The sequence below is a fragment of the Glandiceps talaboti genome, chromosome 20, assembly GCF_964340395.1.
Source record: "Glandiceps talaboti chromosome 20, keGlaTala1.1, whole genome shotgun sequence".
Classification (NCBI taxonomy): Eukaryota; Metazoa; Hemichordata; class Enteropneusta; family Spengelidae; genus Glandiceps; species Glandiceps talaboti.
The window spans coordinates 7,070,260-7,094,193 of NC_135568.1; the positions used below are offsets into that span (position 1 = coordinate 7,070,260).

The following is a 23,934-nucleotide window of genomic DNA, read 5'->3' on the forward strand; positions in this document are numbered from 1 at the left end:
CTATTGTCTGGAGTTGTTACATGGTGACTAAACACAACTTCTGGGCACAGGTTTTACTTAAATCATAGAATGTTTCCGACCGCATTTCCTGATGATCCAGCCCCCAGTTACATGTCATGTGAATTGATTTCGTATTGTGATTAATATTATTTTTTTCCCTTTTCCTATATTTCATCAATAAGATAATAGATGTGGTTTCGTTTGATTGAAAACAGTTATTTGAACAATCTTTAGCAATTGTTATTTACTCTTCATGTTATAGTTAGGAAGAGCTGTAACTACGCACACCATTCAAGGTGAACTCTAAATACAAACAAGTGAGTCTGTTCATCTGATTAAAGTTTCTTGATTCAGTTTATATGTCTTTAAAGAACTAATGTCTAGCTACCCAAATGTTTCTTTTTCTCAGGAAAGATTTATAAAGAAGTTGAGTCGTAAATTCTCCGCCTCAGACGATGAATTTTATCGCTGAGATGGAAATTCAGCAGCTTACTTGAGACTCGACGATCTCTTAAAATGAAAGAACTTAGTGAGAGGTATGCGTACGAAAACGCATGACGCCAGTATATGACGTATCTGTATAAATTTACGCCATGTTCACACCCATGACGTCAGTAGAATATGTGACGTTTCTGTGTAGACTTACGTCATTTTCACACCCATGACGTCAGTAGTATATAAGACGTCACCCTCGCATCTTTTAAACTTCCAGAGGGTATGACACTCAAACAAATTCCCCGTAAATTGAACTCATCACAATCATTCAAATTGAGCGTATGATTACAAAAGTCATTGCTGACACATCCATTTTTGATGGGCGCCATGCCGAGTCGAATTTCCGATCATATCCCGATGGTCCGAATCTTTCTCATCACGGATGTGTTTTATATCGTCCATTTCGACTGGTCTGGCTAAACTCTCTGTGCTACGAGCGATTTCTGACGACCGTTCCCGGTCACTGTCATGTCCTGGTGCTTGCAAACTTCGACTAAAACGTCTTGAAAATTTCCTAGCCGTTTTCCACCTAGCACCGAGTCCTCCCTTCTTCTTAGGTATGTGGGGATTATCAATTTTCATTGTCTTTGTTTTATATATTTCCAACTGTGTGTAGAGCCTCTTTAGTTCTTCCTGTACGAAAAGAAATTGTAAGTATTTCACAGAAGTCAGTCGTTGTGTATACAAGGCCTAGAAAAAAAACTGTTTGGTTCCGGTTACCCGACCCACCTAGTTTTTCACGCCGACCCTAAACTTTATTTACGTATTCGAGAAAAAATATAAATTGTATCCTAATACTGAACTTGAGCTCAGTTAATTGCAAGTGATGGCTAAGTATATATATCAGTAATTAGAATACTGTGTGCAGCTTTTAATATGCAGAAAAAAAGACATCCCAAAATATAAAACACTGCTCGTGCTCCTTTAAATGATGTTTATGGAGGATTTTACTATTCAAGCGAAAAATAAGGGTTTGTCTAGACTCGTAGTGACAAGGCCCCCTAGGTCACGCGTATTTTACTTGGCTGAACGAAGAAAAATATTGAGGAATAATATCTAAATGACATTCTTACCCTGACATCCTCCTGATTAAAATTAGGATTATTAAATGAATTAGCACTGTTTGCTGCTGACCGAAGTTTACTCTCAAGAGACACAGCCTCGGAGTAGGCTCGTTCCCGGAAATGTTCACTCGTCTTCATTTTGTAAACAACTGCAAACTGCAATAAAGGAACGTAACATAGTTGTGAAAGGTGCAACATTGTTACAGTGGTACAATAGGGAACTTGCAAACCCGCCATGTTGAATGTTGCATCATGGGAAATGTGATAATAAATGCTAATCAATTAGTATTGTAAACAATGTCGATACATTGTTTGTAACCACAAATAATCAATTCATAGTCACCCTGACCATTGTGGGAGGTTTATTTTATCGGTAGCTCAAGATTAGGTATTACGATAACCTCAGATAATCCCATAGTCCTTTGCGTCTGAGCATGCTCAGTCTGGATTGAAAGTTCCTTATTAATTTTACTTTGTACACTAGATAAAAGTAGGCCTTCAGCTAAATAATCGGTAACATTAATTAGTCATTATTATTATTAGAAGTGAAGGGGCTTAATATAATACATGTATAATAACAAGTCACTTAGGAGAAGGTTTTACAGAGATGTCACATTTATTTGTTTGTTGAGTAGGAGGTATAAGGTTGAAGCTTTACTCACATAATTGTAACGCATCTCATTCAAGCATCAAGTCATAACAGTCTATCTATATATGGAGCTTGAGCTTGCAGAACAAATGGTGACGATTTGAAATGAAACTTTTCTTATAACCAATTATCCCCAACTGTCAGTGTATGTAAAGGACGAGAATTTCCTTGCATACCATTATGGTTGCGTCAGAATGTAAAATAGTAATATTCCAACTTTTGACAAAGGAATCCGAATATCACACAATATAATCTGTGTCTGAATACAGACTTAGTTAGCATAAAACATTATACTATAGGATAAGCTAAGTCACCAGATTTATCGAACAGTATTCACATGTTTAATACTAAATTGAGCGCCAGTTTGCTCATAGAATTGGTGGTGGTGGTGGTGGTGGTGGTGGTGGTGGTGGTGGTGGGGGGGGGTCTATGGTTTGCTTAGTGAACACTAGAACCTTGTAAAATTCTTTCCCGTTTGCGATGTTTCCATGTAATGTTGGTGTTTGGCGCTGCCTCTGGGGTGTGTAGTTCAGGTAAAAGTTACGGAAAAATTAAATAAGCTTACTGTACAACTGTAAACACATGCTAGTATTGTTTCCTTTACTGATACGAGCATGGCGCTTGATATATTGTCTCGTATGATGTATAGTCGTGAACTGCTCATCTTCACCACATTGGCTACTTGAGTGCTTGATCATGTTGGATGCAAGCCTTACTTCCATTGCCTGAACAACTTGCACCACGATTGAGCAAGACGGGCCGAATTCATTATTTTTTAAATAACTTTGTCGATGAAACCACTGAAAAACACATTGCAATGTCCACCTGGCTGTTTTTACTAGTAAGTCACAGGAGTTTACAGATAATCGTCGATTTTAGTAATTATTCCTCGTCGTTCAGCGAATTCACATGCCAGTGAGTTTGTTTGTATCATTGTGTATCACACTTACAAGTATGTGATGTGTACCGTTTGTGTACCGTACACACGCAGCGCATGCACGGCGTGAGTCCAGTGACTAAATTGTTACATTGTGTTACATCGTATGTTCCATTTCAAGATGTTTTTACGCATACGCATGCGTATGAGCTATGCGTATGCATTGCTCAGCGCATGCGCATTACCGTCGCGACCGTCGAACACCGAGAATCACATAGCACGACTCATGACTGAGAAATTCTGGATAATTTGTCAATATTCCTGAAACAATGGAAAATACCGTGACTTCTTCAACTATATCCAGTGTCATTATCATGTGGTTTGAATTTAGCAAGGGTCAGTCGGAACTAGGACTCGGAAATACGTATGGCATATGTGTATGCACGTCGGGTTGTCAGTTCAAGAAATTGAAGCAGACGACAGTGGGAATTTTGTCAGATTTTCTTTTCCCAGTACAGACAACATATGTAATGGATCACCGATGACAGCTTGTACCAAAGTATGTGTCTACACTTACTCTTGAAGATGTTGTGATAAAAGACTGTAATTTGACCGAATTCCCAAGAACGCTGATAATTAGGTATTTTTAATTTACTATCAAAGTATCATATATTCTGTCAATTTTAGAGTTTATGAATTGCTTCGATACGATAATTTCAAAAGGCATGAAACTAATTTATTCATCATGATTACAAGGAAATTTACTATATGAAATTTTACCAGCTTTGTTCAATGTCAAAATCATAGTGCATTTTTGGTTATTGTTGGTCGTATAAAGGACCAACAGGCAGCAACAACTGTTACGTGGAAGCTAGCTACTGGGCCTTACTACTATACTAGACACAGCTATCGCCCCCTCCCCGCCGCTAAAGCTTCATGTGCTACATGATGGTGTCAAAGGTTATAAGAATTTGATATTTTTAGCTAGTTTTCTGCACTACATCCCGTTTTTTAAAGCTCATACCATAAAAGAGCATTATTTTGTCTTGAGTTTGTCAGTCGTTGTTTTTTCACTTTTGGCCTGCAACAAAAATCCTCCAGCCACCACCCTGATATACAATGCTGTACCCAGTATGTAAAAAATCTTTGGCAATAAATTTCAAAGCCACTTATATTACTGTCTGAGGCAATTTTTTTTAACTAAACATGGCATTTATTTATGTTGCCATGGAAAAAAATCTATTTTTATTTCATGCTTATTTGAAAGGATGTTACTGATTTATTGCCACAAGCAAGGGTATTTTTTCTTATATATTATTTTTTTCATGTCTTATGTCTAATTTTGCAAACAATCTTCGTAGCATTTTTGGTCACCATGGCAATTGGGGTTAATAAAATGACAACTTTTTTTTGAACTCAGCAATGGTAATTTTTTCTGTATTTATTTTCATGTTTTTGTCTAATTTTGCAAAAAAATAAAATAAATTGATTTTGTTACCATGGCAACTGATGTTCATAAGATGATTACTTTATTTGAACTCATCATAGCAAACTGCCCCACGTAGGGTTGTCAATATGCAAATAAAGCTGGCTATATTATTTTTCAAAACATATACAAAACTGTATGTTGTTACAATAATATTGTAACAACAATTCTTTTTCAGGCATGTCAGTGAAATGATATAAACACAATTGTGTCGTGGCAGACAATGTGTTTTTTTAGGATCCAGAGATTTGCTTATGAAATTTTTTTGACTACTTCTTCAAGTACTGCCATTACTTTTCCCATGTGGGGCGCCCTCTTGTGACAGTTCTTTCGAAATTAATTGCAACCTGAATATGACTCATTACGATAGCTTTATCTAACTGAAAACAAGACACATGAAAAACGTTTTCAATTTGAATACTGTATATTCGTATTACCATATACCTACCTTTGGAATGAAAATGAGGCAGAGCATAACGGTAGTCGTCAATTGAGACCTTATCACATACATTAAATAAATCCAGTCTGGTCCAGCGGTCAACCACACGAAATGCCTGAAATAAATGTATTCACAGATAGTTGTCAAAATATTCATTCAGTAAATGAGTAAATTTCAGAGGTTGCTTTGAAAATGCAAATACAGCTCTCCCCATCTAATAACATCATTTACCTAGAAAGTGGAGATGTTAGGGGTGATCATAGCTCAATGTAGGATGAAAACTGCATTCTTATACTTAGGCCTGTGACACACCCACCCCTTCTAACTAAATTGGCCCAAATTGAAAATTGCTTCAAACCACACAGTCAATTTCATATCAGTATGTAGTAGTATGAATACAAAGCCAATATGTAGTAGTATGTAGTGCTATGAATACAAAGCCAGTATGTAGTAGTATCTAGTGCTATGAATACAAAGCTACTATGTAGTAGTATGTAGTGCTATGAATACAAAGCCAGTATGTAGTGAGTAAATAATAGTTCTTTTGCTGACACTTTTTACCATAGCAAATATCCTTTCATTTCTGAATCTGATATTTTCAAAAGAAATATTTGTAGTTAGGGGTACCAAACATCCATTAAAAGTAAAATCGATTTTGTAGGATGAGAACTAAAATGGCTCAAAACCCCCTACCCCCAAAGTAAATGAATTTAGTTTTTTTTATCATACATTGAACTACTGATCTCACCCCTTAAAGGGACCAGTTCAGATTAGAATTGAATTTGAAGTGAGAGGAACAGTAGTTTAGCTATAGAAAAGTAGAAAGTTGTTCCAAAACAACCAACCAACCAACCAACCAACCAACCAACCAACCAACCAACCAATCAATCAATCAATCAATCAATCAATCAATCAATCAATCAATCAATCAATCAATCAATCAATCAATCAATCAATCAATCAATCAATCAATCAATCAATCAATCAATCAATCAATCAATCAATCAATCAATCAATCAATCAATCAATCAATCAATCAATCAATCAATCAATCAATCAATCTGATATTGTGCCACCATCAAATTAATTTGTAATTGCCTGAAAATTTGTATAAAAGGGAAAAGATCAGCCACTTTAGCCTTGTTAATATTTTCAGCACTCAGATGATTGGTTAATTATATTGAACACATATTGCCTGGCCATGAGGGCTAAAGCACCCATTTATTACACCCGAGGGACTGTGAGTTACCAGAATCACATGCAATTTCCTGAGGCCGAAGGCCGAGTGAAATAGCACGTGATTCTGGTAACTCACAGTCACGAGGGGGTAATGAACGGGTGCTATAGCCCGAATACAGGCCAGGCAATATGTGTTTTATAATATACCCCATGCTGTGAACTCGCGGTGGCAGACGACATCCTCAGAAGCTGCCATTTTGACCTGCTGTGAACTCGCAGTGGTCACGTGACCATGTAATAGTTGATGGAACTATTTCCCTAGGGAAATAGTCATTCTATTTTCCTATCACGTGACTGATTCTAGCGAATCATGGCACAGCATTATCACTAGGTATATTATAAACTTAAATATACTCACCTTGCTACGTGTAAGAATAGTGAAAATATAGTTTCGTTATAGATGGCTATACTGATATATCGTGTTTCGTTGTATTCTGAGGGTGCTGATCGAACTAAATAACACAGGTAGATACCAAATATGAGGAACAGAAACTCAGCTGCAAAGAGAGGTTCATAGTTTAATATGTATACATACATACATTGAGGTTCCCGTACATACACTGATATTGTTCTTGTCAATAGGAACTGTATAAAATAGGTTGTTTGTGTAAAGTATAGGTTATTAATATGGACAATGATACTACTATATTTTTGTATTACATTTTTGTATATGCTGACCTACATACATACATACATACATACATACATACCTTCATTCATACATACATACATACATACATACATACATACATACATACATAGGAAACAAAAGGACCAATCATTTTGTACGTTGGGGGCGCTCTGTAGGCGTAACGAGAATGGCAAACTAACCACTAATTTGAAGGTTTTGTTGTATACAAGTAATATATTAGTCCAATCAAAACCATCACGCACAATAAGATATTTCTTTAGCTAGACAAGAGAGTAATGTTACCTACTGAAAGATTTCTATTACACATACCTGCTTCGATGGCAATGTCCCACCAGTTCGTTTTACAGATATAGTATTTGAGATCATCTTCCTGGACTACACCAATATCCAACATATCTCGTCCACAGTTCGTCATTTCATCCACACTATAACCTGTCCATGCAGCAAGATAGCCAGCTAGTATGAAGAGAATTAGACCTAACCACTTCATCAAATCCCTATCTCGAACCAGGACCCTTGTCGCTGAACGTGTTTGGAAAATGGCTAAAATCCTGGAAATGAGAGTTGAACTATTATTTCAATGGGTAGGAGAGTGTATGCGATAGTTTAGTTTATTTACTCAGCTCTCCTTCGTTTAAAAGGGACATCTAAGTCTATTGGGCTGGGGGTTATTTCAATATCTGTAAACATAATGTATTTTTCTGTTTATGACCATCTCACTGTGATAAAAAATACCATACTATTGCGATTACTATCAAAGCAAGGGGAGGGTTGCCAGAAATTTCAAAGGTACTGAAAACACTAACAATAACAGCTGCGCTTTTCACTATGCCTGGGCCTGAACACAGATAATTTTGGCGTCAATATAAATAATGTTAGCACCAGCCCAGTATTCCATACCTGCACACCTGCGTGCATCATTTCCAAATGTTCCACTCACCTATACGTTTTCAGTATGAGTGTGCCATAGGCGACAGCAAATCCCCATTCTCGTAGCCATCTCACAAGAAAACAAATCAAGGTGTCTGGAGAGAAGTAACGCGTCACCACAGCTCCATACAGAAGGAGAGCACCAAAGAGTACAATTTCCAGCATATACGGACTGTCATGGCGTATGACCTGTAAAATAACAAAACAGGTTTTCGAAAATTGATGAACGAATATAGAAAATGAAGTATCCCAATGCTTTTTAATTTAAAAAAAATAGAAATTTATTATATAACTTCTCAAATTGAGGTCGTTATTTTATACGTAAGTGTTGTCGCAACTTCTTCTCCTATTCTATCGTATCAAGTATAATACCTGGCGTTTTTACACCCTTCTGTGATTGGCTTAGATCATGTCACATGTTATGGAATATTTTCCCATAGTGACCAACATTTCCATACAATGGGAACCTATTTGTTTTCTATTTGCCCGAGCTAGGGCACTAGTGCTAGTGCATGAACCCTGTGTTACATTGTCATAAAAAATGGCAAGTCTGCAGTTGCCAGCACAGGCTCGGAGTTGCCGCACAAAATGGCAAAATTCTGCTGGTGCCCTCATGTCTAGGTAAAAAGTGTTATTACATTCAACCCTGAGCCTGCAACTCAGATCACCAAAACATTTGGTGCTCTGATATCGAATAAAACATATAGGCATTGGAATAACTTTACTAACCTTGAACTTCCTAAGTCTGAAGATCAGTATCATTAATATGAGAACCATTAGCATACATACAACCTCTATACCCAATAGCACTGTTCTTAGAACCACATTCTCCTGAATAAAACACGGTGTATCATCAATGCAGCCATCGCAACCTTCATGGCATGGGAGACATTCGAAATCTTCGTCGTAATTATTCGGTTCGCCGAGCATTTTCCGACGGTACTCATTCTCTAAATCTGTGCCATTGAAAGCGAGGGTAACGGTTGAAGAGAATGGGAAGTAGTAGTTCTCATTGCAAACGCACTGGTACGCACCACTTGTGAATCCTTGCTCCGGGATATGGACACACTGAAACATGGAAGAGAAATGATACTCTCAACGCTATGTTGTCTTTTGACTTCAATCATAATAGTGTTAACGTTACGCTTAGACTTGCTCAAATCGGTGAGAATACCTGATTTTGTCACCAGTAAAATGATTAGCAGTATCTTGTGCGTGCTTTGATTTGCCTTCTTATAGTGAACGAGTGATGTGTGTGAAATTATTGTAAACCTGCCAAAGACTGATCAGAAGGTTACCTACTGCACAAAAATCAGAATGAAGTAGACTGATGCGAATATAAAGAAATAACAAAACATCACGTTTACCAGTACTAAATTATGCAACGTGTGTTTAAAGTAAATACAAAATCAACCAGAGTAGAAGAGTGCTCTTTAGTCTATAAACAAGGCTAGTTCTATCTTTAAGCAACTTGGTTTGTTTGTTGTTTGTTCAAGACCTCTAGCCCTTTCGTGACCACATTTGGAAAGTTCTGTCAAATCTTTACTGTACGACGAATGATTTGTTCAAACATTTATTTTCTTCTAAATCCCAAGTGGAAGAAGTGAAGCTATTTATTAATCGCAGTGAATCCATGATAAATGGACACAATGAAATATAAATATGTTGTTTTACCTGTGTTGTATTCTTGCATTTGTGGGTACCAGAAAACATTGTCGAGTCTGTGGCGCATTGATTAATATCCACTTTCCTAAGGTCAATATCCACTGTAACCACACCTCTGAAAATATAAACCACAACACTTCAAGATATGTTTAAATTTTCACCCAACGTTGTATCAAAGTATACTTTTATTCTACACCTAAAATCGAAAGATTGTTCCCTGACATTGTAGACTGCACACTTCAGTCGTTGTCCACAGATTGACCCATTATTCAGAACGTGTATCATCTTACGGGAACGTTAGCCTAACAAGGGTCAAGGGTCAAATGAGCCCACAGAACAACGATGGTTGACTTTTAATGTACTCCTAAATCTAAATGTAGTATTGATTGATCGTTAATATGCAATCTCGCCATTATTTTTCTTATTTACAAATTTTATACTTACAAAAGGAAATCATCTTTCTATATTGCAGTAACTTTTAAACATCAGATAACAACAAGAAGAGAAAACAAAGTGTCTACCTCAGACACTTGGGTTTAGAGAGGAAATGACAACTACACTCAGCATTTCGGGAGTTCCGAAGCCATTACAAGCTTCCCACTGATTAGACAGCCTAGGTATGTAAATTTACTTTGTTATGACAAGCAGTAATACATGCATAAACTAATTGGCCCATTATTATCCAATCAGAGGAAACCTTATTGAATGTTTTAAGTCAGTACATTGTCTGCATATGAAGAGAATAGCCTTAGTTACATATTCTATACATTACAGACAATCAAACGGAAAAAGAAAGAAAAGGTTGACAAATATATATATTTGTAATATTATATATGTCATCGAATTCTTTCATTCGCAAAAGCGTGCTGATGGACGCCATCTACGACGAAGTGAGATAAGTCCAAATACGCTTCACGTATTTGATTTAACATTGATACAATAAATTGATTATCCAACACAGATGGTATATAGACAGTGTAAATGCCATCTGTATGCCAGACATCAGTATATCATTATCTCATATAATGATACATTGCATGATCTAGTATTTATAACTTTACGACATTTTGTCGATAAATAATATCAACGCGAACCATGCAATTCTAACCTAAATATTTCGAGGGGACTGAGCTCCTCTTCACCAGCGGTCCTCCAGTTGTATCAAAGAAAGTTCTGTCACACTATAAATACTGAGACCAGCAGTTGATGTCAGGTTTAATCGTGCCCTAATCTGGGAATGGTATGATTAATAAGTTTATGAAGTATATACAGTTAACGACTCTATATATATAATTATTTTTGTTCTTTAAACGTTTCTTCAGATTGAAACTAATTTTTGACATATTAAGCCTGTTTGTTGATGTGTACCAAGTGATATACTTTTAAAAAATGGTAATGTCCGAAACTTTTATCATCGAAGAATAATATTAGTTATACATATATATGTAGTTGTGCATGAATTGTGTATGCGAGTTACTGATTCTAACACCTTATTAATTATCAAGCATAGGTCATACTATTTATCTGTCATATGAAAAGTGTGTACGTGTCACATACAGGACAATCTCACACACCAGATAACTTCTATCTTTTTATGTCCTTGTCATTTGGCAAACTACTGCGGAAATGTAGATGGAACCCCTGTGAAACCATTTCACCTAACAAACGTCGCATTTGTAAATTTTCTATTCACATTTTTTTATTTCGATTCACATTTATTACAAGGTGAGATATTCATCATAATACTGACGTCACAGCTACGTCATCTTGCAATGTTCGGTCATCAAAATGGCCTTTGTCACATCTTGGCTCTAAATCATGCGTGTAAACTAAGCTATTTCCGATTGCCTTGTGTCTCCCTAGAATACATTTATGTCAGTATCTCTCTTCATGATTTTTTTCTGGCAATTGACGTTTTTTTGTAGACACAAGGGTTCAATGTAGTTTTTCTCAAATTATGCTATTGCTGCTACGGAAACTATCGTTCACCTTATAACTTTCTTCGTGTCATTTGAGATTGCCCGACCTTTGTGTAAACACGTTGTCTATCATTTATGAAGTTCATCATCGTGAATGAACTTGGACTTGTTAGCTTTTTTCGTGGATATTTTAACGGATCATTGACATCTGCAATAAGTGTGTAAAATATAGATAATGCGGTCCTTGTTAAGAACTAATTACCCTGAATTACCATTGTGACGAGTTCATACTCTTTCAGGTTAGGTGTAGTTAAAATGACTCTATGCACGAGACAATAAAAAATAGATGAACCATTCGGTGATATAATTTTGCGACACCTATACAAAATAGGACACTCATACAAAGAAATTGTCATTGACATCAGCGTAATAGATAAACTCTAACGAATAACGCTATGTGGTGATTCTATACCCACCTCAAGGTACAAAGCAATATGAACAGTTACTGGTAATATTTCATGAAGTATTTCTATAGACAACAGAAGTCTTAAGTTTGCAGCTGTAACTTAAATGTCTTAGAAAAAAGGGTATTTTTTAATTTGTATGGGAAACCTTTTGTACTGTAATTACTTATTTTGCTATAACCCCAGAGTATAATTTATGAACAGTACTTCCAAACCTTGCATGTGAGTAAGAAATATTAATTTGCAGACATATTCGTTATTATTGATAAATTACATCCTCCAGACATTCACATATTTAACAAAATGATAAATTATTATATTTCTGTGCTAGTGATGGAGTATACAATGTACTTAAAGCATTGACTTGTTCCACTTTTCCTGTGTAAGCCAGGCTTTCATGAAGCTTTATGACATGAACAAGTCGTTTGATAACTTTTTGAAGTGTAGGAATTATGCAAACATTCGTATCTCTTCAAACAAATATATGTGATGCTGCGATTATTAAAACTGTTTTGATTATTTTCGTTTTAGTTTGATGTAGTCCATTTCTATTTTAATTTATGGTTTCTTAAGCTTTCATTACATCATGTATCATCTCCATTCGCTTTTGTGTTTTAAAATAGGCATAATAGATAGGGTGATATATTCCTAAACTTTGAGTTCTTGATTCTTAACTTATAAATACACAATAGGGAACTTGCAATCCAGACTAATCTGGAGCTACCAATAAAAAAAACCCCTCCCACAATTGTCAGGGTAACTATGAATTGATCATTCGCGGTTGCAAACAATGTAACAGTATTGTTTCCAATACCGATTCATTAGTATTTATTATCACATTTCCCATGATGCAACATTCAACATAGCGGGTTTGCAAGTTCCCTATTGTATCGTGGAAACAAACGTGTTTAGAACAAACCACTCGATGTCTCTCTTCAGGGTATAACGAGAACAAGGACAACCGATTTGTTCGAAATATTTCTGTTTCCCTATCCCAAGTGGAAGAAGAGAACTTGTTTATGTACGTGAAGTATATACACACATAGAAAGAGTTAATATATCTCGCTAAAGTATATGTTTATCATAATCGGTTCTGCTTTTGTATGAGAAATAACGTCGACCATTTTACCATTATGATGCCTTACGCTAAATCGTCCCTCTAGGGTATTTAGTAATATAGTTCACATAGGCCCAGATTGACATGACGTTTGAGGTGTTCCCATAATAACACACCCTCGTGTCCCTGTTAACCAAAGGAACTGTATCAAGAGTGTGCCACATAGTTTGACTATTAGGATGCTAATACATGTATAAATATATTGACTCCACTGAACCCCAACTGTGTTGTATGTGTCAAATCAACACTTGAATTACTTAAAAGGTCGCTATTTGAAGGAATGTCTTCATAAATAGTAACAGACATCATGCGAAGGAAGTCAAATTGTTTGACCCCCTACTGCTTATGAATACAGAAATAGATTTTGCTATTTCAGTTCTAAAACGAGATTAACCTGGACCGGATGGACGTGTTGACCTTTGACACGGCAAATAGAGTGGATATTTCTATATGAGAAGTATCTATCTAGCAGATTAATGTTTCAGAATTTTCGTTCGTGAGTGAACTTATTGTATGACTTTATAGTGGTGACAACCCTATGAAACATTCTACATTTCGTAATCAGCTAAGATAAGTTTGCCGCCAAAATCGCTGGTATAAAATCATGTTTCCCGCCATTATTCTTTAGCAAATTAGAGCCACACTGACTTGTCAGATTAAATTTCCTGATGTACAGGTTAGGTTACAGTCACAAACACATAGTCATGACGAAAATGCTATCACATTTAAACATGCTTATTATGGTGATAGTTGGTGCTAAAAATGTCATTCTATAATCACGTATAACACTAAAATGTCAATATTGTTCATGTTCACGACCTCCCACTCATCTTGATTAGGCTACTTAGAAATTCTCAAAATAGCCTTATATATACAATATTATATTGCTGTTATTGCCATGTAATACTTATCGAAATTATCCTTATAGTGTGTTAAAGAGGGACATGTTTCTGAAAAGATTGTTTTCAACGCAGGGCATGCTCAGCCAGAAAAGGAATGTAAGATTATTAGAGCAATATCTAATCTGGGTTGATATGAAGGTTAGCCCCACCACATTCCTGGGTCTGGGTATCTGAGACTAGGTTATCTGTGGTTACAAACAGCGTCATTGATTGTTGACAACACTGATTCGTAATCGTAAACAGAATGTTTTCACGTTTCCCATAATGCCCCATTCGAAATGGCGTGTTTACAAGCTTCCCTTTGCATTTTCATTCAGGTTCACTTTAGCAATCATATACCCATCACAAAATTTTGTTGCTACACTGTATTACGAATGTTCAATCTGCACAGTTATCTGTACTTAGGAGTGAGTAAAGGTACGAATTACTACTACTACTACAAGTGAATTTGATAAATGGAAGCACTAGCACACATACTAAGGCCGGAAAATAAAATTTATGTATAAAACGAAGTATGGATGACAAACAGAGGTCTCATGATTAATGACTGAGGAACAGAATTACATGTTCAAAAAACTTTCCATCTTTATATGCAAGTCTACATTACCATGTAAATCAATTTTATGATCTCTCTGTCGCTGCAGAGACGGACACAGACAAGACCGTGAATTACTGTGTCAACCAGTAAAATATGTATTACATCATAGCCAAAGAGGTTCTACCAGTGTATACACGTGTCAAAGTTTATTTTCACTCAAAAGTAGACATTGTATCGCAACAGAAAATGAACAACTATTTAAAAACAAAAACATCACAGTCAGTATCTTGCTAGGGAATTTTGTAAAAGATGAAATTTTCGTTGCGTGTTTGCCTTTACTTTATATAAGTGACATGTGCACTGCCAATGGATATACGAAGAGCACGAGATATGCATTCTTATGACCGAGAATAAACATTGTCTCTCAACGATCAGTTCGGTAGTAGGGTGTCTGTTGTCAGCTAAAGATGTCCCCAAGCTATCATTCGTTCTTGGCGTCGTCGACATCACCTCTCTCTCTAAATCTTCATACCACTCCTACGCATGACATACCGTTGACAACGACTACGTCGAAATTTGATCATCTAATAGTATCACATATCACTGTCAAAACACCGAGGTTATTATATTCGTACTAGGTTGTCAGAAAAGCAAATTAATTTCAAGTTTTGTCTTTACACAAGTTTAGCTGTCCTTGTTTTCCAGATGGGACACCATTGGGGTTTGTAATCTGTCAGACACGTGACCATTCACTTCAAATTTTAGCAATTAATTTGAGAAGTGAATATTATTCCAACTTTCATGTTTATATACTTCCAATTAGACAAGAAACTTAACTATGCGAGTATGCAAAGTTTGTTTAAATTGGCACATGCATGTATGTCATTTTCCGTGATAGGTTCCATACATACGTGGGTGAACAAATAAGCCATGATCCCAAAATGGCCTTTGTGATTCTTAAGATTATAGTCATATACATTTTTCGTAAGACATTAACTTCAAAAGTTTCTCTTAATACCACTGACGTGAACACATACCTTTGCTAACTTTTCTATATTTACGCTGATCATTAACACATGTCACGTGCTAAGGACACTTTTCAGTGACCAGTATAACAGTAGCCGCTTTGGGTGGTATTTTGTCCAAACAATTAGCTGTGATCAGAACTATATTGTAATCACACCACAAGCCTGATTTATACAGACTTAGGTTCTAAGATTTCAAAACAAGATGCAGTACTTAGAATTTGGAAAATTAAGTATTATCCCTGATTTTGCACAAATCGATTATGAATTTTGCAGTCGTCACTATAATAGTTTTGGCCACACTGAGGATAAAATTTCTCTCATCGTCTTTATCTATTAATGGATACAAGTTAGAATGGATTTCAGTTATAATATCATTTTTGTTCCTTTACATTAGCATTATTTGTCGAAGTAGAACTCTGTGACACTGGTTAACGAGATTAGAACAGTTCTATATAATGAATACATTGTCTCAAGATGGTCATTACAACTCTGTTTAATTTCATTTTGTTTGAACATCATCCTTTGCTACGTCACCATATCCATCAAACGTATATCAAAAGTGACTAATGCGAAGCTAAAGTTCCAAGACTTGTTGTGTTACCTTGACGACGATGCATTACAGAACCGAACCATTAACCACAGTGAAGTAACACATGTTACTTATCTGTGCATTAACTAAGGAAGTTGGGTTTCTTATCTTTTTTATCACTGAATAATGTTTGTTGGCAATATTTACAAATGTGATAAAGCACTATTACATAACGCATCAGGCAAAGCTAAGCTCAATATCTAAGTGTGAACCCCCTAATGTCATATCAGTTGTTATCAATTTTACTGACCATTATCAGGGACATTGCAAATAGCTTTAGAGATGCAAACAATTTTTATGACACCAGACTTGCTGGCTCACCAAGTCGGGAAAGTCGCACTTGAATCGCTAATGCAAAAATCCGTCGTGGTTATAGAGGACTTTTGCCATCCGCCCCGAAAATATTCGAAAAAACCCTCCACAAAACACCAGGGATATAATGTAAAGTAACGAAGGACTTGATTTGAATATTTTATAAACCCATATGTCGTATACTTTGACATGCAAACAGAAAATTCATATACAGTTTGTTGAATACTAACACCTACTTTGCAATGAAACTCGTAAAAACTACTTGAAATTTTAACAGATGTGTAAACTCATGGTCAACATATGCTTGGATTAAATAGTTTATTACCTTATGACAATGAAAAGTTGCGAATTTCCCATGTAATTGTAAGGCCAATGAAAAGTGAGACTGAATTGATATGATTTGAAATGAAACAGTGGATACATTAGTAAATGTTCAGCTATTTGGAGTTTGCATTAGCCCGATTGTGAATGCCACACCAGTATGTAGTATAAATATTCATAATGTACCAAGATAAATCTGTCCACTGGCGCTGAAAACAGATAAGCAATTGAAGAATTACGACATGATATTGAAAAAATGTAAAGAAATAACCCTGCACTATCTGCAATGTACGAAACTCTAAAGCAAAAACTATCTTCAACGCAGTTACATGGCTATGTAGAGTATATCCTTAAATAACACTACAGTAAATTTGAACTAAGCATAACACACTGGTCAGTAGCAGTTCTTAAAAAGTAATACCACCGAAAAGTCCATGTCTTGCTTCAAAGACTTAAATGTTTAACTTGCTCTTGACACGTGACTCGGTGTCACATATTTTATTAATAGTTATTCAAGTTATTCGCGATTTATACTTTACGACCAGATTCATTTTCATGTTTTATGAGCGAAATGTCACTAATAATATATATTGTACAGATATTGAGATAAAGTTTCAAACTAATAAACGCAATGCCCTTGAAGTCACTTGATATACGTATGCTGGGAAACAAGAGACATCATAAATATGTCTAAATATTAAAGCTATAAAACGCATAAATTACACAAGCACCTTTGTATGTATCTTGAGTAACATAAATGCCAGGTTTTATTAACACTGTAAATGGTCTTCTTTGATTGAACTATTATACATATATATATATATATATATATATATATATATATATATATATATATATATATATATATATATATATATATATATATATATATATATATATATATATATATAACTCGGTGAGTATCAATCTGCTATAAGACAGTGCTCTATACCGCAGTGGCAGAGCGTAATATCCAATACTACCAAAACTATATATATATATATATATATATATATATATATATATATATATATATATATATATATATGTGTGTATAATACAACAAGCTTATCCTCGTATGATGTTGAAAAGTACATCAACTAATTATCTCCTACTGCATTCGGAATGTCAGGTTATGTGATTCTCAATATATATGGCTCAATGCCTCTGGAGATTAGCTATCAGAGTATCACTCGAAATCGTTAGATCGGTGGACTAGGACACGATATTGAATATCAAGAGGTTAATGTGTTACTGAACTTTTACACTCTAGTGAGGATTATGGCGTTTGTGTCGAAGCCATAAATAGGTTCATGTAGACATGTTACTTTTCACTTTTGGAAACCACCTGGAAAAGTGCCTAATTCTCTAAGTTTGACCATGAAAAACTCTATTGTATTCTAATGTACATTATATTCTTTTTACTAAAGTGTACTAAAGTATACTATACTAAAGTATTCTATAAAGTACACTAAAGTGGCCATATGGATGAGAGTTGGGGTATTTATTTTAGATTTTATAAAAGAACTATACTACTTGAAAAAACTCAAAACAAAACAAAATGTACTGAGTCCGTCTTTGTAGCTCAATAAATTGCCGAAAAGGTACATAATGTGTACAAAGTTTGTTTGCGATTTATTTAGTTACAAAAAATGAACTTCGTATATGTTTCATCTTGTTTTCATATTGTGAAAAAATAAAGTAGAGTATTTATCAATTACAAATCGAAAATAAATGTGGAAAATAACATTTAATGTAAAACATTGATTGAAAACTTTGAAAAATATATATTTTATAATCACTGAAATTCGGTAGATTCTGACAAACACATTATCCAATATCTACTGAAGGATAAATACATCATAACTATCTCCGTCAGACTAACAGTAAACTTCTGAAATTTTAGATGGGTATTAATCTAAGTAAGATAAACGTTCTTTTTCTTCTGAAGTCATCTTCCAAGAAACCTAGGTTTGAAATCCACTTGCATGTCTATTTTTATCCATAATCGAGTCGTCCGATTATTTAGCTACCTAGTTTTCGTTCTTGATTTTAAAACTCGTTCAAAGAAAAGATCATAGTTAAGATCCGTCAGCTGAAAATCCTGAAAGATCTGGTAAGATTCGACATCACAAAAACTGTACTTTAACACCCCCCCCCACCTGCCCAGCATGGTACCAACCACATATACATATAGATATTTGCAACATACAAACATGCATGATTTCTGTATAATAGGTCTGCAGAGTTTTTTCGCCGAGTGTTTAGCCGTTAAATGGCTTTTTAATAATGCGATATTACACACTTGTTTGCCTAAATGTCACTTCTATGTTTGAGCATTTGAGTAACAGGGTAGGATAGATTTTATCCATGATTTAAAAAAACAAAAACAAATTAAATACTTCAATGTGGTAACTGTTCTCAATACCATTGACGTGTGTGCTAGAAATGTTTCATAGCATGCTACTATTATATTGAAACAGTAACGCCCCACATGGTAGAGTACACAAGATGAGAACCTCACAATAACCACGATACCATGTACAAACACCCGTATGTAATGCACACCGTGTGCAAAATGTCACAGATGAGATCTTTGCCTCATCGTTCGGTAGATGGTATTAATAATTGATCTGTGCGTGTCATAATACTAAGCAGGTATGTGTTTCAAGGTTACTCCAAGGACGAAGTATGAAGATGACTACGTATTAGCACACTACATGCATTGCAAACTGTACGCCTTAGCACAGCAAATAGGGGAATTATACACTCTTCGTTATACAGCTTGATGACACTTGTCTCCATCATGGTTCTGCGGTGCTCGAAATAGGAGAAAAATGTTCAAAAATATCGCCAATTCTCTTGATTATCAATACCAACATATCTACAAAATTTATCCAGATATTGATTTTATAGATATTTCCCTTCACAATCCTTTTTGTTGAATACTTCATGCCTGTGCACTGGTATAGTACTTTCAAATTGGTGATATCTGTACTTCTCTTGATTTGGGGCAATATACATTACATGAAAACTTAACTCGAATGAACATTAAACTATTCAACATTCATGATATTCTGATTATATATAACATAAATGCGATAGCGCCACCCAGTGAGATGTCATGTTTACATATGAATTAATTACAATTTGAACTTGACAACACCGTGTAGTACTCGTAGCTCGACCTATCTTTCCATATTTCTTGATATGTTCAACTGTTTATTTGAAATCTAAGTCTGCTGTTAGGTAGTGACATGCTAAGATAAATATATCTATGGTTGTAAGCTGAATCATTTCCCCAAGGGAATACTGTGAAATGTTGATGTTATGTCGATCATCACAGCCCGATCACTAAACACAAATACAAAACAGAAGAAGCACATATGTGATAAACTGATGTATGTGTTGTAAACAATCAAATGTTTAGGTAACTAATCATCTTGGGAAGATATATGAAATGCACGTCCCAGGTATTATATTCACTTCAAATGTCACAAATATGTGAAAAAAATACATTATGTTTGTTTTCACGATGAAACGTATGTTTGACGTGATACGTGCCTCACGCACATACATATTAATTACATTTTCTTTTGTTGACTATCATATGGTAGCATGATCCGCTAAACAAAAGAGGTGTGCTGTCGGAAATAGAGGAAAGCACTTTAGATATAGCAGCTAACAAAATGTACCTGAGACAGAATAGCGAATGCATAATACCACTTGCTGGTATTAGGTCGTTGTGGAGTTACCATATTGCTTAATGGAGTAAAACCTGTTTTTAAATGTTCACAGGAATTCTTTGTGTTAGTATTTTCTATTGTAGACCTAATGGGTCTGGGCAGTCTTCTGATGACTACTGAATAGCAGTCAATATAGCACAACACATTAATGGATATATAGAGTACTAGAAAATTGGCATGTCGAGTAAAATATTTGACGCTAAAAGATTCAATGGCATGGACTATAAAGTGAAAATTACTTAACAGCGTGTATCTCGGTCGGTATGATGTCACAAATTATTACATGACCACACGATTAGTGGCTTTGCATTTTCTTGATATCTCTACCGCAGTGAAGAGAACCATTTACCCCTTCCCGTGAAAGTAATAAGTTAGAAATATGTAGCGATACGCGTGCATTATTAAAACCTCAAACGCCATGAGTTATTCGTGCATGCTGCTGTTCAACTAACGGAACACAGATAAAACCGTATAATCTGATACTGTACCACATAAAGGGTATTCTGTATCAGCCTTTGTAAACAAAGATATATGTTATTTATATCAGTCCAGTTTTGTTAACATCTTTCATTCGACAGTAATCGAGTTAACAATGTCGACTCTACATTCATTATATTATTACTGATCGCATTATAAGTGTGAGTTTTCTGGGCAGTGCGAAGCGGAAAAAATGAAAACAACGTCTTTCAACATAAGGTACTTGTATCAAAGAAATATCAGGAACATTCGTTGTCATAAATTCCTTCAAAGGTTCATACATGGAATGTGTTTAAGTAAATAGCAATACTTCAACTTAATGAAGTACCAAGAAATATTTTATAGTGTCGATTATTAATCAAATTGTAGTCTGGATTATTAATTACAACACGTGCCATAGATTTCAAAATTGTATTGCAGTATCCATCTCTTAAAAAGGAATGCCTGTCATGCATGGTATGAGCGCAATAATGAATACCTAGACGTGTTCGTTACTGTTTGGTTAATGTAAACAAAAAAAGGGTCGCCATACTCATGGTGTCAATTACTCAGTGACACTTTTATGGGATTATTCAAAAACTGAGTGATGAGCAACGTAGAAATTGCCACTGCCATTGATATTCAACATACATCACTTCGTGTTACGCCTTTTTCATTGCGGCCTCTCCGAGACCTGTTTACAGTGTGCTTATGGTCACGCACAGGAGTAAAATATAATATTCTGATGACTTGTAATGCTCGCAATGTATGCATGACTGATCATGATCATGTGATATTGTATCCACTGAGCATGGTATGACGACGTGACGGGCCTATACTTTAGTGTTGGACCAAGCAGTTAAATTGTAAACATTCATTAAGAATGTACACATAAAACACCAGTAAACGCCTTTCCTGTCTATGTAATAATTTCACTCCAATATCCCTAACGCAGGTATTAGTAACGAACACAACTGTGACCCCTGTCGGTAAATGAAGCAAAACACGTCTCTATCCATTGAATTGTACATACTATGTGTAATAAGTGTAGTTTTTGAAAGAAACAATGGCTTTCATTGATACACTGATGTTAAAGGAAACATTCCTAAGCAATATTTGTATCTGACCGACATGCCAAGGGTCAAGAAAGTTACTGACAACGTATAATTTTATAATGTCACTATTAGATAAAGTTATGTCTTTTTAAAGAACACATGATAAACTTTTCTACTTTCTTGTCAATTTCAAGAATTTTGAGAAAGCCGTATCCCTGTCTCATACTAAGAAACCCATTTATTGTTAATCACTGACAGACAAGCAGGCTATTAGGCAAACTGGGGTGAGCTTGAACTCCAGTGCGTTTTAAAAAGAGTTGTATGTTTCATTTCCAAATTCAATCTATCTACTGACGATTCGATTATAGGTTTTGATTGACCACAAGTCATGAAAGCAGTACAAATGATTGAAAGCCAATCTTCTCAGTCAGGGGTTGCAATATCTGTTTAAGAAGTATATTGAAGTGTTTTGTTTTGTCATTTATTTAAGGTGACATACCATGCCTATTGGGCTGGAAGGTTGTCTGTTTTACTTTTTGTGTAGGTTTGTACATGCTTTACCCCATGTTAAGGTAATAAATTGTTCTACTGCTAGAACTCTACTACTATTAAGCCACTTTGATAAATTACCTCATACAAATCACAAATCACTCGTTGAGGAGTTTTTGTACAATTTGCAACATATTATCTCGGTCTTTTTGCAGTAAGTGGGTAAAATCTACCCGAGCGTTTTTCCTAGGCATTTAAGCGGGGTCCCCACCAAACGTATGACCAGCTTCTAATTAAAGTACAAGTCACCTTCTCTGTAAACCGGGGTTATAAAACCTTAGCAATAACACTGGTTCGATACAATCACCTAGAGGCATAAGCAAACGAGAAAATGTGTCTCTTGATAGTTCACTGATGACATATGACCGGGAAACACTTGTGTGTGATGGAGAAATAACATGACGTCAGCAAAGTGCATTGCATTGAATTGCATTACAATGTTAAGGGTCTATAGGAATGTCTAGGTTGGATATTAGCTTCATGAAATGAAATGAAGTCAATTCGATTGGACACGGTTGCTGTCTTAAAGTACCCCCAACTACTTTGTTTTACATGTCTAGAAATGGTCATTAGTATGTAATAGATATATATGTAATGGATATATTTAACCATGGTAAGATTGATTCGTTAGAATATATCTCATCTGAATACAAATTCAGCAATGAACCTAAATCACTGCCTAGGCAGTGCGTTCATGAACCGAATACATAATTATATCGTATTAAAAAACTGCAATGACGTACAATCCAAAATAAACTTTCTTATTGAATTATGATTTGAACACAGAGTTAAAATGCCTTTTCTCAAGAATAAATGTAAATTCGATTCCATCACTGGAAATGTATTGGTACCTGAAGTACATTACATTTTCGTATTGCGGAATTTTGCAGTTTAATTGTAATGTTTGACACTTGCCATCAATCATTGACAAACACTCGTTACCTTTAAGTATATAGCAAATTCAGATCACGACGACTCAAATATGTAATTATTTTATATTTAGCTCACTTGAACAGTGTTCCCGAGACAGAACATACTAAAAAAATCTACCATGTGTACTAAAATAATTTATCAGTTGACCTGCAAACTCGCAACTCATTACCACGGTTTTCTTCTTTTTGCTGACCCATGCATTGTGACCACCACGGTAATCTTGATCTTGAAAAGAACAACAGTATCAGCTTCAAAATCTGATGCCAACTGAGCTTATACCACGATTTATACCAAGTTTTGCATGGTCAAGTTAGATACATCCATGTAGAAGGCTTGCCTTAGTGTCAACCCGGTTGCATTGTAATTAGATTTTAACAAAAAAGATTCTCACATTTGCTTGACATGCACAAAGCGTAACTTAGTGCTTACTCGACACATAAATGCAAACCATCAAAAGAATGAAGAGACCTGTAATCGAATCAATACTCTAATACGCAATGCTTTAACGA

The 23,934-nt window shown here is 35.4% G+C and overlaps 1 protein-coding gene across 1 annotated transcript in view; it reads right to left on the minus strand.

Moving 5' to 3' along the window:
- Nucleotides 1-279: 279 nt before the first annotated feature.
- The window catches only part of LOC144450660 (metabotropic glycine receptor-like), a 52,104-nt gene continuing 28,449 nt past the window's right edge, over nucleotides 280-23,934 (minus strand). Inside the window, exons 2-9 of the mRNA XM_078141304.1 lie at nucleotides 9,506-9,611; nucleotides 8,561-8,899; nucleotides 7,842-8,020; nucleotides 7,211-7,452; nucleotides 6,608-6,746; nucleotides 5,020-5,125; nucleotides 1,569-1,715; nucleotides 280-1,128 (exon numbers count right to left, since the gene is read on the minus strand). Of these exons, the coding sequence (XP_077997430.1) occupies nucleotides 790-1,128; nucleotides 1,569-1,715; nucleotides 5,020-5,125; nucleotides 6,608-6,746; nucleotides 7,211-7,452; nucleotides 7,842-8,020; nucleotides 8,561-8,899; nucleotides 9,506-9,611 (1,597 nt within the window). The 3' untranslated portion in view covers nucleotides 280-789. The remainder of the gene's footprint in view (nucleotides 1,129-1,568; nucleotides 1,716-5,019; nucleotides 5,126-6,607; nucleotides 6,747-7,210; nucleotides 7,453-7,841; nucleotides 8,021-8,560; nucleotides 8,900-9,505; nucleotides 9,612-23,934) is intronic.